We start from the raw sequence: 15,520 nt of genomic DNA on the forward strand, positions 1-15,520 counted from the left end.
TGCAAATGTTAGTATGTAGAGCACTGAAGGCTTAGAAATATAAAAGTTAAATATAGAAAATAAAAGTTGTTGTACAGTTTGTCAACTCTTCTGACTGAAGGCTAAAAGAAAGTGGAACAGAAACATGTCAAAAAAGGTGAGGTCACATCAAAAAAAAAGGTCACATCATTATCCGTTAAATGATTTCACTCAATGTTGCATGTAGCCTTTGAGCACAGACACAATTGAATGCTGGGTTCAAATTAATTGCCGTTGTGCTCTTATCATCCTCCCACAGGATGGCTTTTATCAAAATCATTACCTAATGGCTAAAAATGGCTGGTTAAAGCTTGTACAGCAACCAACAACTCACTCATATTCTGTTCCATAGAAGCTTAAATGACCCACATCCATTTTCCTCCCACACTCTCGCCTTCCTCACTGCCACCAGTTAGCATAAAGCTGCAGCACATTACCCAACAGAAGCAGAGCCGGAGGGAGAAAAGGGGGGGATTTGTACCTAATATCAAAGTCAAGGTTCAGTCGTCATTATCCTGACCCTCCCACTCACCTTGTCTCCATGGATGACCCAATGTCAATCATTGACCAGGTCCATTATTACCCACTGCAGCCAATCACAACCCAGCTTTTAAATCACTCCCAATCTGCCCTTCCATTGAACCTAGCAATAAGGTCATTTAATGCGTAATATGTTTCCAAAGTGTGAATAAATCTGACCTTATCTCTGTGAGTACCATCATTTAAGTGCTGGATTGATTCAACTGTCTTTGTTGAGCGTGAATATACAGTGCAGCTTTTCAGTGATGTTGAGCTTTTACCAAATGTACTGTATAGTAAAATCATTTATAGAGGTCAATTATCCATCCTTTCTTTTCGTAGTGACAGCATAAAAACTCTCACTGCAGATACCATGTCTGCAGTAGACAACAGAGTTAAAGGGCAAGCGCAGCAGTGTGTGGGTCGTGACCACAGGTTAGCATAATTACTGTTGCAGAGAGCACAGGGCATTTATGATTGTGATGCACCTGAATTGATGTATCGTAAAATTATAAAAAGAGAGTATAATAAATATAAGGTAATAGGTTTTTCTGATTGCCTGGAAGAGACAGTCACCACTAGAGGCTTTCTGAACATTGCGAGAAGCAGGTTGTGTAGCACATTCAGGTTGAGGTAATGAAACTGTCCATGAAACTTTTTGATACATTGAATGAATGTTATCATATTTCTTACACACAAAGGTGAAAGACTACTGTATGTATATGTGAGTCTGATATTGATAGTAGAATTGTAATTTTACATTTTCTAACAACGAAATTGATCTTATAAGCTAACTTTTTATCGTCCCCCTTGGTTACGGTTAGTTGCTACAGCACAGCATGTTCCAAATGTAGCACTAAACGTATGCAGCTTGAAATGAGATTCAGCACCTGACATGTTTGAGTATTTTTTTTAAAACAAGTCCATGATTTTTTGTTAGACACTGTAAATGTATATACAGTTTTACTTAAAAAAGTGTAACTCTACACCCCATTTTCAGATACAATGGAGTTATCAAAATAATTGTTTCTATGCAGCTATAAATTGTCAAATGTAGCAACTTGGCTTCGCGTCGGGCCGAACCACGCCCCTTAGCTGTGATATAATGAGCATATACCACGGCCTGTCGTGAGCTATTGCTTAAATATATGATAGCTAACTTTACAATGTTGTGATGTGACGTCAGCTAACATTCTGTAGCTAACGCCGATCACTCACAGATAGCTGCCCAGTTCTCCACTGGTTCTCCTCACACCACAGCTCAATTTCTCTCCTATGGCCGTTATTTCTTCTAATCCTTGGCTTCTCCTGGTCTCTTGGACGCCTAGCAGGCTCATAATTATAATGTCATATGCATTCAAATATACATGTTCAACTTCTTCTGTGTCTTCTGTGTCGAAACTAGCATTGGGATCCATGTTTATTAATACGTTACACCGGCCGCTCTCCCCCTTGTTTCCCCTTTGTTACGTCACACGCGGGAGGTCACGCATTTACTTGATGCGGAAGTAAAAATGTCTTACAAAAACGACGCCAGATGTCACTGTAGTGTATATTTATGTATATTTTTTTGAAAATCTAGTGTATACATCATTTTCCTAAACATTTATTCACAGGTGTCTTTAACCTGGAAGTTTCTCTTTAAAAGAGCCATGGTGACCCTACACCACATACTGCTGCCATGGCACTGCACCCTCCTCATTGAAATAGGAGCAGAAGTTCTCCCGCAGTTGGAGCGATCTGCGTGTGGCATTGTTGGAGCCCATCCTTGGTACATCACACAGGGTTGGAGTATCTGGAGCTTGTTGGAGCAAACACAGTGGGGGTGGCTTAAAGCCCACCTCCGCTCCGTCCGTTAGATGAGCCTGGTCACATTAAATAAGAGAAGGAGTTCAAAACACCGGAATAAAAGTTATAACAATAATCTGATTTTAATGGTAAAAAACAACAATACGAAATACAGAGTGCCCTGTAACAGAGCACTCCGGGCTCCCCGCTCTACTGCCGTGCGATACAGATATCGGGACCAGCCAGTCAGAAACAGGGGGCATCGTGCATGAATAAAGATCAGTATACATAGAACAATTTGGGGGCAGAGTTTCTCTTCCCCCCCAAAATCTCTAATTGGTCGATTTCACTCCTAAGCGAGTCAGAGAGTCCGTGGGGAGGAGTTGTGTCAGCTGCTCACTCCCCTAGGTGTTTTTACTGGTTGGATTCACTTCTGGTCGGGTCCAATACAGCGAATCAGAGTTCTGGGAAAAAGTATGTTTCTTCTGAACAGAGCGTGAGAGCTTGGAAGTAAACAAGGACAGAGTAAATCTTTATCTCTGCACCTGTATTCACTCCTTTACTTCCCCAAGGAATATTTCACACAAACCATTCTTTCCTCAAACAATCAAAAGATTGTACACAGATATATTCGTGCCTGAGATTATATTGGCCCCAGAAAGAACCTTGAAAATAATATGTGTGTGTGCTGATATCTGGGTCAGTGAGTGTAAGTGAGAAGGTTATATATATATATAAGATTACTTGAAAACAGTCCCAAATAACACATGTTTACTTCAAAACAGTTCAAAATAATACATGTTTACCCTAAACAGCTCAAAACAATACATGTTTACTTTAAACAGTTTAGAACAAACAAATTAACCTTAATCTTCACTTCTCAGATAAAGGCATTGCTGCCTCATCTCCCTCAAAATTATGGCCCTCTCCTCCACAAGTCTCCTTTTGCCCATGTAGGCATCGAAGACACCGATTCTGAAGAGAGAGGAACAGCAAGCATACCATTACCGACCAAGACATGCACCAGTAGGATAAGTGAACGGTCATAGTCCATTGACTGGGAAGCTGGTGTTATAGGTCTTGCTTAGTGCCAGAAAATAAAAATGTAATATATAAACACAAACAAGAGAAGCTCTTACCATCACTTTGCATTTCCCATGGCCATATTAGACTGTCTGTTGTTTGCTGTTCTGCAGACAGTCTTCTCTCCACCTCTTCTTCCTGGATTTCTCCTTCAGGAGGCTGTCCGGTGTTGTACTGGCGTATTGCCGCTAAGAGTTTGGTCTTTTCCTCCCTTAACCTTTTGCGACGCAACTGCCGAATCTTGTTGCTGTCTATATGACGTAATTGTAAAAAAGATTACAGAAACAATGTTCAATGGAATTTTTTAATTACATGACTGCAACTGAATAATAATAACTTACCAGTCTGTCTATAGAGGCAAGCTTTCTTTTGGCACAGCCCTAGAAATAGCTGCTCAATGGACATCTGGAGAGACTGATTGTCGCCTGATGTGTTGTCTTGGGTACATAACAAGAAACACAGTTTGAGGACAAAGAAAACATAAGTGTTAATACTATACGTTAAATAACAATGTTATATTATCAAGTTAGGAAACAGCATACCGTTTGTTGCCCAGTCTCTAACATCATTAACCCATTGTTGGACTTTGTCCTCAGGGCATCCAAGCTCTTCGCAGGTGTCCTTAATTTTTTGAGTCTCACCCTCCAACATTGTGATTGTCTGTTGTAAAAAAGATGTTGCAGAAATTGACAAGCAGATAATATAACTTGGGCATTTGGAAATCAACTCATAAAAACTCTAGTACTGTTGAAACAGACTACATCAAAGACAAAGATAAAGTAAAGTAAGAGATGGATAATAACTTCAAGACAGAATTATGTTGGTCTAATGAGAAGAGGACATACCTGATTTTGTCCATGTACTTAGTTGTGATGGCACAACCGTGAGCCAGAAAGCTGTTCAGCCATCTGCCACTCTTCGCTCCGGACCGTGCGACACGCAGCCAGCCCTCCAATTTCTCTCACCTCGGCACACAATCTACACAAATACACATTTTATGATGCGCATGAGATTCACATTAAAGAAAAATTCTTACAATACACAATAATATCAAGGACCCGTGGGCCTAACCTCAGTGGGCCGGGACACTTTGTGGAGATGGGGGCCTGTTGGCATGGGCATGACGCGGAGAGAAACGGTCTGCATGCTGGCAGCAAGGGCAGTTCTGGCATTCGTCTTGGCCGCGCGTTGTTCTCGAGTAGTGTTGCTCATTGTTATTTAACAAGCAATATCATGTGCGATAAAAATGCACGTTTGTAGCTGAAACTGCGTTGACCAGGAACCAACGGGGCAGGCCAAATATTTCTCCTCTGAACATGTGAGCAGCTTTCAGTATAGCACTCATGCGTCTCACATACCAGTCAGCCTCTAACCCCTCATTTCCATGCAACCTGCTGGCTCTTCTTGGCTATCCTCCTGCGAGCAGCTGACCACTTGGCTGGTACCAACATGTGACGCTTTTCCTGGGTCTACAATTAAAGACATTTTAATGTTACGGCACTCCTCAAAACAAGTAAAACGGGCTAGAAAAAAAATGATAGGAAAGAAAAAAGAAGAAACGCCCTTTAAAAAGGGTTCATCGATCCCTGAAATTCAAAAATAAATTTTAATATTCTTACTTATCATCATTGATAAGGCTACTTCCTTAAATTGCAGTTGACATACAAAAAAGATGTAGCCCTCTGTGACTGTCGGGAAACGGTACTGTTTCCTATTCCCCCATCCCACGTCGAGGACAGCCCAATACATTTTGGAGTACAAGGCTGGGCCATGAGAAGGGTTCCCACCACGTCATTTTCTGGCACTCGTACTCGGCAAGGGCCCAATATACTCCAGAAAGTAACTCCAGAAAGCTCTTGGAAGACATCTCCATGGATTTTTCCTGTCTGGAAGTTTGAGAGCAAAATTGTTACCTTAACATGTCGAATAATACCGAGGAAACAGGAAGACTTTCAAGTGGTGGAGGCAAGAGGGCCTATTAGGAGTATCCCTAACACAGACGATATCNCAGTATCCAACACTTTACCAGCTTGGACAATTATTTGTTTGTGACAGGTTTGCACATTAGTCTTACAAATCTAATCTTGTCATGCCTATACTTACATGGCCAATTACCTTGACATATCTCTTGGCCAACACGACATGAAGGTTTTCCTGCTTCCATCTGTTCCATCCCATTGCATGGACAGTCAACATGTCATTGCGAGCTGTTTTTAAAAGTAAAATTGACAAGCAGATAATATAACTTGGGTATTTGGAAATCAACTCATAAAAACTCTAGTACTGTTGAAACAGACTACATCAAAGACAAAGATAAAGTAAAGTAAGAGATGGATAATAACTTCAAGACAGAATTATGTTGGTCTAATGACAAGAGGACATAGGTATGTCCTCTTGTCATTAGACCAACATAATTCTGTCTTGAAGTTATTATCCATCTCTTACTTTACTTTATCTTTGTCTTTGATGTAGTCTGTTTCAACAGTNCAACCGCTGCGGACTTGCAGGGACGCCTACCTTCCACGTGACCGCATTGCGGCTCCCACCACCAGCAAGTTCCTGCAGGTGCCCTTTCAGACCAGGCTTATCAGTTCCGGGTACTTCCTTCGGCTCTCTCCCTCGCTCCAAGGGTGTTAATCTAGGGCGTGGCTGAGCTCTCGCCACCCCTGGCAAGCACAGGGCCATGAAGGCCTGCCGTACCTAGAGGGAAAATCTGCCACCGTGGTTTCTGCGCCGTCCCGGTCCCAAAGTGGCCCAGGATACGGGAGACGCGCCTCATGAGGCTATGTGAACCCGTAGCAGCAGTTGCGGACCTGGTGCACGTAATACATCTGGAAAGCGCGACCTGTGTCCCGTCAGAACAAGCACATGCTGTCACTTAAGTTGGGTGTGAAGTGCCTGAGCGCATTCGGTCACAGTGCAGAGCTCTACCACGATGTGATATCCACCTCCTCGTGTGGACGACATTCACAACACTTCTCCCCTTCTACAGGCACCGGCACCGCTGAGAGACATGCATCTACAGTGACAGTCTCCTCCGGGATGTGAATGGCGCCCATGGACATGCCATCAGAGATAGGCTGTCTCTCAAGCGTGACAGAGCAGTGCAGGCACTGAGCGACACCTGACCTTCCTGTGCCTGTGCCACTTGGCGTCCAAGTGAAGGCTGTTCAGCCACATCTGCAAAGGGCGCAGCGACAGCAGGCCTAAGGGCACAACGGCTGAGACAGCCGTCAGTCTGCCCAAGAGCCGGAGGAACTGAATGTATGACACACTCTTGCCCAGCCTGAAGATGGGGAGAAGGTGGGAAATGTCGTCCATACAACGATGTGTCAGGTAGGCCCTCATGGCGACCGAATCTAGGACCAACCCCAGGTAAGTGACCCGTTGGGAGGGGACCAGGCAGCTCTTCCCGGTGTTTACTGTCAGGCCCAACCGGGCTACGTGACATAAGAAGCGCGCCATATCCTGGGCCACTTGGGACCGGGACGGCGCACAAACCAGCCAGTCGTCTAGGTACAGCAGGACCGTCATTCTCTGTGCCTGCAGGGGTGCGAGAGCTGCCGCCACGACCCTGGTAAACACCCTTGGAGAGAGGGAGAGACCAGCAGAGGGAGCGGGGAGCGAGAGCACTGCCTTCACCTAGCTGAGTAAACGAAGCACAGAGCTACCAAATAAGTAAGCTTAACAGGGCAGCTAGCCAGCCGGCTGCTGCTCACAGTCAAGAAACACTCTTACCAGGAGCGGGGGTGAAAACACTGCCTTCACTGGTTGAGTTAAATAGCGAAACACAAGCTAAGGAAACTGGCTTCTAAAGAAAAACAGCACGGGTAATCCGTGGATTCCCTGACGTAGTCGTCAAGATCACCAGCCAATCAGGATTGGCGTAATGAGATTGATGCTTCTGAGACATACGCGGGGAGGCGCATCCCATAGTGAGACATCTCACTCATGTTACTCTGAGAACCGGGGTTATGCTAGTAACCTATAGTTTTGATAGATGAAGCTTGTTAACAAAATGAAATACAATTTAAACAAACATTTAGAGTTTCTCTTTAAGTAAGCTAATAAATGAAATGCAGAGCATTTATTACAAGGCTTATTTCAGTGTGTAATGTGTTTTTATGTAACGTATACACAAATTTAAGACAACTATTGCATAAAGCATCACCAACAACACACACCATTCTAAATCATGGCAGGAAAGCTTCCAAATGCAAACCCATTTTTTTTGTTCTAATGAATTGCAGTCCTTTGACGAGAATCGAGGGAGAGATGAGATGTCCAATGAATAAGTGAAGCTGTTGATCATAAGCATAAACATGCTGTAAAACTCAAGAAGACAAGAAACAAATCTCGTCCAGTACTCTTAAAACGCCTGCTGCTTCAGAAATGTTCTAAAAATTCCAAAGTTTTAATAACTTCAGAAGATTCTATGTTTACTTGAGGACCGATCTAAAGGAGTCAAGAGTTCAACAGTTTGGTGATTGTGTTTGAACTTTAAGAGTACAGGCTCCATCAGTCCGTATGGTGTTTGCTTGGGCAAGAAATTGAACCCAAAATTACTCCGGAAGCCATAGACATGCATGTTAGTTTGTGTGAATGTATGTTTCTTGATGATGAGCCATTTTACGCCTTGTTTGGTTTTGTGTCTCTCGAAGCAATGTGTGACAGGGTCAAAAGATCATGGACTGCTGTAGTCCCCAAAAAAGTGACCACTGCTTAACCGAGCTTTGTGAAACGTGACCTCACTCCACTGTTTTCAACCGGTTCCCCCTGTGAATCAGTTTATGAGAATTGTAAGAACAAACCTCACTGAAAAAAGTAAGAGAAGTGTAAGGTATGGATACATTTCTTTGTTTGTTTTTTTGCTAAAGGCTCATCAGACAGGAGGAGGCGCATACCATTCCGGATCCCCCACAGCCTGGTGTTCCTCCCCGACAGACAGGAAGTCTGTGTGGCTGACAGGGAGAACGGACGCATCCAGTGCTTCATAGCCCAAACTGGAGAGTTTGTTAAGGAAATCAAGAAAGAGGAGTTTGGGGGGGAGGTGTTCGCCATCACGTATAGCCCTGCTGGAGGTGAGATCATGAACACTCATCACACCTTTATTTCCTGTTGCTCAGTTGTAATGCCCAAACTGTGGCCTGAACTAGAAGCCATATTCGGGGTAAGCGAGGTAACTTCATGTTTAAATCTGGGTTCAGAACACTGATTCACTTCCTACCTGGGTACATCGCCATGGTAACTTATGCTGACTCTAACATGCTCAAGAGCAGGTTATGTTTGAGATAAAGGAAAAACTGACCAATCAGAGCTCGGTGCACAGTGAACTAGGGGCACTATGAAGACATATTCCAGGCTACAGGAAACACAACAAAAGGCTGACCGTGAAAGTGTGTAAATTAATAAAATATCACAGCCCATCAACAATCTGACTATACATTTGCCTTACATAAATATCTTATAATGACCCACAACATAAATAACTGGAGCAAAGTAATTCAGAGCAATGCATACAGTCTGCGGAACTGTAAGTATCATTCATATCACATCATAACATATCACATCACATCCTACCATATCACATCTCATCACATTATATAATAGCTTCCTGAGCTATGTGGTCATGCACTTACAGTGCCACAGACGGCTTTCTTAGTGTTACTTTTGTACAGCTTGCATACTTTCATGTATGCAGATTTTAAGGTATGAAACATTTTGGCAAAAACACACATCCATCCATAACGATACATCCAAATAACACCATGAGTGTATTTAAAGTCAGATCTACTGGTGCCTTAGGATAGGCAGTGGTACTGTAAACCTGTTCAGTGACACATTCACAAAGTCGGAGATGTCTTTTGCCAGCTGTTCTCAATGCACTAGCAGCTGCAGCTACAGTATGTTACTTTTATCCTGGATTATGTGTTAACTCATAAGATTTCACTTCTTTGTATTCCTCTGTATTATAGTTCACTCTTCATTCATCATGACATATGACTCTACTTTTAATGTTTGTGATTGGTCAATTGTCCCTTCATGTGGACACGCTCATATCCAGACTGACACTCTGTGTTGGCTTAGCGAGTTGATAACCAGAGTGGTGGTACAGGAGCATGATGGCATCTGTTAGGGTAGTAGTTCCAGATAACACAAAGATATCCAGGGCATTTTGAACCGGCTTGGTATTTCAGCCTCTAGGTTACAGAACTGTTTAAACGTTCTATACTCTCAATAGGTCAGTTGTGTCTTGCTGTGTTCTGAAGATGATAGTACAAGTCTTGTAAAAAAACAGATTACATAACAATCTGCATGGTTATTTTGTTTTACAAACTTGAGGTAAATCAGGCAGACAGGTTCGCAAGATTATATTGAGCTGCATGATGAAATTCATTTGTACATGCTAGAATATTCCATTATTAATTGTTGGTAATTTAAGGTGTGTGTGTGTGTGTGTGTGTGTGTGTGTGTGTGTGTGTGTGTGTGTGTGTGTGTGTGTGTGTGTGAAGATGGCTTGATTTTCGCAGTAAATGGGGAATCTCCGTTTGGCTCAGCTACACTTCGAGGTTTTGTAATTGATTATTCCACCCTGGATATTTTGGATATCTTCAAACCAGAGGAAAAGGTAATGATACACACAGTTACACAGTGTACTGAACCTAGAGGTTTGGGATGTGATGCGTCATTTTTGTTGCTCTAACTTTTGCATTAATCTGTATTTTCTTTCATTAACAGGAGTTTAAAATGCCTCACGACATGGTTGAAAGAGGAGATGGCTGCGTGTTTGTCGGGGATGCAGGCAGTAAATCAGTCTTCAAGTTCACCACTGAGAGTAAGCACAGCCTTATTAAGACAATGATAAACTGGCACTATTACAACTTCTAATGTGAACAATCCATCTAATCTTGTTTGCCTTATGTTTGAAAGCAGAAATCATTTTGATTTTTTTTAATAAGTATCTATAAGGTCATTTTTTATGAAAACCTTATCATATGATATAGGGATGTAACGATACACTCAACTCACGATACGATTCACGATTTTAAGTTCACGATACGATTTTCTCACAATCTTTTTTTTTTTTTTAACAGAATGAGCTGAAGTGACCGAAAAATATTTCTGTATTTATATAAACTGTACAAAACAACGTACATGTTCTCATCAAAAGTGCAACTAAAACTGTAAACTGTGCAACTGTATTTTATCTTAACTTGTTAAACCCCATGCCCCCGCCCGCGTAAAACTATGTCTCAGGGCTTTTTAACATTTAACAACCTATTAATGTGTCCGACCCACTTAACGAGGAGAAACTCAGCTAACTGACGATATGAACAATTTTTACCCAAACAAAACACAACTCTAACGCCGAGCGTCTGAATTAGCACTAAGCGAAAGAGTGCTGACGCACTTAGCACTTAACTCACGGTAGAAATATTTTATACTTCATCGGATCTGCACAAACTAGATATCATATGAAAGCTGAGATTCCACAGATTCCAATGGAATACGTATTATCACTGTGCGTCCAAAACTCATGGCAGTGAAGGCAAGCAAAGACTGACCTTTGCTGTTTTCTGATCAAAAGTTGTGTTCAATGGCATTAAAACGCAAATAAACGCTGCTGAAGTGATTACTGATAATCCATCATAACATTTATGTCAATAAACGTACTTTTCATATAGAGTGTAACATAGCTTCCGGTTTTGGGCCTGCTGGCTGTGCATTACTCTCATTCACCAATGGTAATGTTTAGATGGATTTAGGAACCTCCCCTCGATTCTATTGGCTCTAACGGTTCAAAAGAGGTGTCAATCACCAAAATCGACGAATGGGTTCCAGAGGTATGGCAAATACACTTACTCATCACTGTACCCTGTATGCCAAGGCAGGTTTGCCATCACTTACTGTAAAGAGGCTCAGTCATTGGTAGACGTTTATTTATAAAGCTTTGTTTGTCCAACTGCGATTTCACGCGCCCAAGGCGACCAACAACCAATCAGGAATCTCCCAGGAATCTCCCGCCCGCCCCCGGCATACAAAGCCTTTCCATTCAATGTTAAAACGAAGTAAACTGGATATAAACTCCCCAAACAGGTGAAAACCTACCAGTTTCACCAACTGTCTCTGCCACCTCCCTCCATGCCTGGTTCCTCCGGTTTAGGTCCCGGTAGGTGAACAGAGAGCAGTCGTAAAGGACTGGGACACTTGCCACGGCAATGATTAATTTTAGGGGTGCACCGAATGGGAAATTCTTGGCCGAAACCGATACCGAAAATAGGAAACAGCTGGCCGAAAACCGAATGCCGAAAGGCCGAAAATGATTAATAGAAATATATATAGCCTTGCTAATAAATGTAGAAGCGCTTGAGTAGGGGGGGAAGACGCCACACCCTCGTACCGTACCAGAAACGGTTCCCGTAGTTAGCCCGTAGTAGTCGTAGCTACGAACCGAGCACGAACCGTAGTCGGTTGTTATGAGGCAAATACGTTAAAGGGCGGTCATGTTCCGCCCGATCGCATAGTTAGCGCACCATACGACCTATGCGTCAGAACTGATAGAATAGGTATAGCAGTAATTTTACCTCCTATTTAATTAAAGTCCCTACGTGGCTATAAGCCGCGGCTCATTTAATAGCCGCGGCTTTTACCCAATTTTCACGGAAAGCCGAAAGCCGGCTTTCCCAAGATCGTGGCTTTTTATATGCTTACAGTCCTCTTGGTACCCAATGCACATTTCGATTGCACAACAACACTACTGCATAGTTTTGCGCCGTCTAGTTCGTCCGCGCTGGTCCGAGCGCCGGACCGAGTGTCGGTGTACAGACCCGAACCTCTATAAATTTTTATAGTCTTTCTCCGCCGCCTAACGCTGATAACATTTTGCACAAGTCGAACTGTAAAAAGGGCTCCCCCGACGTTTGACGTTTCGAAAGGGGTGAAGCCTAATTGAGTGGTGAACTTTAGCTTTTTGTGGCCTGTTTAGACGCCTCATTCTAGTGTTAGTGTTCGTGACGCGCTCTCTGAACAGTGCGCGACGGAGAGTACAGAACTCTTTGGCGAGGTGAAAAAGGAATTATTCATCTCTTCCGACCGAAATATCCCGAATAAAAAAAAAAGAAATTCAAAAAAAAAAAAAGATGTAACAGATGGAGCATATGGGTGACAGGACTTTGTTAAAGTAACACTCAATATTAAGTGGTAGAGTTTCCACATAGTAATCCCCCTTTACTGTCGTCGTCGGTCCCACAAGTTATATAAGCATGAACAGTCCATAGAGTTTAGCCTATGCTTACAACAAAAGTACGAGTACTCCTGTCGGGTGGGAAGAAGACGGCTAAGAACTTTAACATTTAGAATTAAACATAACTAACACCTAAAAACATAGGTCAGAAAGTGCAAATACAATAAGACGAATATGTTACAAATGATGTAAACGAATAGCTCCTGGTCTGCGTTCAAAATTCGTGGAACCGAAACAGACTTACGCTCGAAACAACACAACATTAGGCATGTCTCTTTCTTTTACGTGCAACTGACACTTAATTACATGACATACGTAAGTTTTCAACGCTTATTTACAAAATACCTGGGTATTATCACTAATAATAAATGCAAATTCAAACGTATTAAAGTAAGTTCATCAAAAGGTATAGTCCGTGCTTGTGTAACCATTTTNATTTCTGTCTAAACTAAAGCTAAGTTTACAGGACTATAATTCAGTATTTCTTTAGTTAAATAATTGTCTGACTATTTAGTGATGTAGGACAGCCACCTGGTTCATACCTCAGCAAATCTGAAGAGGAAAATAGTTGTCATTCTGAAGTTATGGGCTTTCTTGTCACCTTTCCCAACACAAAAAAGATTTTTTCCCCCAAAATAAAATTGGACAACAATCAATTTCATTAATGGGAGACCCCAAAGATAAGAAAAATCATTGTTGTCATTTGTTCTACCTCGGGTAGGGGTATCTCAAAATCTGAGGGCCCTTCCTGCTGGACTATTAGTGCAAAGATAAAATGTCAGTATCAAAACAATGTGGCAATATAATAACAAACTGTGCCAGGTGAGTCGTATGCACAGTAAATAGGAGCCTATTTACTGTGCATACGACTCACCTGGCACAGTTTGTTATTATATTGCCACATTGTTTTGATACTGACATTTTATCTTTGCACTAATAGTCCAGCAGGANCCACTTTATTTTACCTTTGACTTTTTGTATGATTTGACTCTTTTAATGTGGAGATGGTTATGCTTTTTATATTAACACCTACATTACAATGGTGATACATGTGGATTGTTATTCTCCAATAGGAAATTTATAAAAAAATGATGTGTCAACAGTCTTACCAATTACAGGACATTGGCATAATGTGGCTATGAAGTGCATTGCATTATTAATAAAAGGAAATAATCTACACTTTCTACTTAGAATTCAGAATTAAATGGGAATTTTAAAACCATGCACAGTAAAGATATTGATATATTTTTGGGAAAGATAATTACTGCTCAGGCCCACAAACCAACCACTCTTGTCCCCACAGGCATCAGCAGCTTCTAGGAGGTCCCCTTTGAGCCCAGTGGCCTTCTGCGAGACAGCGAGAGACAGCGATACCCAGCGATACCCAGCCCGAAACCAGCCCGAACACACACACACACACACACACACACACACACACACACACACACACACACACACAACACACACACACACACACACACACACACACACACACACACACACACACACACACACACACACACACACACACACACACACACACACACAGTTTGTGTGTGTGCTCACACACCAACTCACAGCCTCGCCGCGTCATTCATTTATGTTTATATTCAGTTGCAGTCAAATGTTAAAACAAATAGCTGATGGAATTGTATGTTATTATGAACAACCTTTAGAACATTATCAATGGTGTGGATAAAGATCTCCTCTGTTCCAGCACCATATAATAAATCTGACCTCTGACCTGCAGTCTGAGTCTGTTCAGGATCTCTGAGATGTTTATCCTTCGTCACGTAAGCTGCTTATAAATGCACATTTATACCGACCAGATCACTGTTTATCTTTAAATGGTTATTGGGTTTATGTAGGCCTAGGTAAGAATACCTTAAAAAGGCGTTAAATCTTGAGTAAGTAAGTATTTTCTTTGAAGAGGACATATTCTGCTCATGTTCATGTTCAGGTTCATATTAGTATTTTGTGTCTCTTCTGTGACATGTCTCCATGCTTTTCATGTTTGATTTATATTAAGATCTGTATTTTTTTTGGACTAAAACAACCAATTTTTCTCATGTAATAACTGCAGGGAAGCCCAAGCCCGGCGTCATGGGCGGGCCCCATGGGGCTGTGCCCGCCCATCCAGGATTTGGGCCCGCCCATGAGAAATCAGAGCTGATTAAAAAAAAGTATTATATAAAAATATTTTTTAAATGTTTGTATTATTATGTTTATTGTTGTTATTTGTAGGGCTTTGTCATACCATTTATTTTTGTATTAAACTATGTTGAAACATTAGTACAAGATAATTTTTTTATTTTGCTATGAAATTCTGAATGAATCTCTGTGCGCGAGACTGGTATTTCGCGGGGTTGAGTCGTGTGTTTTTTTTTTTTTAAGTGAGATGCGTCACAGCAGCCTGTCAGTTTACTCTGGCGGTTAGTTTGGCTATTATCCTTTTTTATATGTATCGGCAACAATGGATATTAGGAAGTGGTTCACGAACAATAAGAGCTCACAAAAGGATTGTGGCAACTCAGCACCAGATGCTGGCAACTTGACGTGTCCCCCGGCACCATCTCTTCTACCTTCTCCTCCACCAGGACCCGACTCAACGTTGTCAGACGCAGCCTATTCGGAGCAGGGCAGCAGCAGTTCATCCTTTAGCAGCCCAGGCCCAGCTCCCGTTCTAAACGCTTGTGATCTTGGAGATTTTAGTTTTCTAGTTCCAGAGGACCTTTGCGTGGATACACCAAAACAGGTAGCCCTGGAAAGTTTTCCATCTCGGCTGTTCTCTGGGAAAAAACGTAGTTTTGCCAGCTCATGGTACCAAAACCGACCCTGGCTTGAATACTCCGTGAAAGGCGATGCTGC

At 42.1% G+C, this 15,520-nt stretch overlaps 2 protein-coding genes across 2 annotated transcripts; one reads left to right on the forward strand and one right to left on the reverse strand.

Annotated features, from left to right (window-relative positions):
* Positions 1 to 2,198: 2,198 nt before the first annotated feature.
* On the reverse strand, positions 2,199 to 5,617 carry LOC104955429 (uncharacterized). Its single transcript, XM_010782757.1, has 5 exons — positions 5,524 to 5,617; positions 3,951 to 4,068; positions 3,750 to 3,845; positions 3,465 to 3,659; positions 2,199 to 2,338 (listed from the first exon to the last, which is right to left on the reverse strand). Exons 1-5 carry the CDS (start codon positions 5,602 to 5,604, stop codon positions 2,199 to 2,201), a joined length of 630 nt encoding a protein of 209 aa, XP_010781059.1. The 5' UTR covers positions 5,605 to 5,617.
* Positions 5,618 to 7,297: 1,680 nt separating this feature from the next.
* Positions 7,298 to 10,507, forward strand: LOC104955430 (peptidyl-glycine alpha-amidating monooxygenase B-like). Its single transcript, XM_010782758.1, has 5 exons — positions 7,298 to 7,343; positions 8,286 to 8,489; positions 9,921 to 10,036; positions 10,147 to 10,243; positions 10,503 to 10,507. The coding sequence occupies exons 1-5, from the start codon at positions 7,298 to 7,300 to the stop codon at positions 10,505 to 10,507; spliced, it is 468 nt and encodes a 155-aa protein (XP_010781060.1).
* The last annotated feature ends 5,013 nt before the right edge of the window (positions 10,508 to 15,520 follow it).

This window comes from Notothenia coriiceps, unplaced genomic scaffold, assembly GCF_000735185.1.
Source record: "Notothenia coriiceps isolate Sejong01 unplaced genomic scaffold, NC01 NC01_scaffold00024667, whole genome shotgun sequence".
In the NCBI taxonomy this organism is placed as follows: domain Eukaryota; kingdom Metazoa; phylum Chordata; class Actinopteri; order Perciformes; family Nototheniidae; genus Notothenia; species Notothenia coriiceps.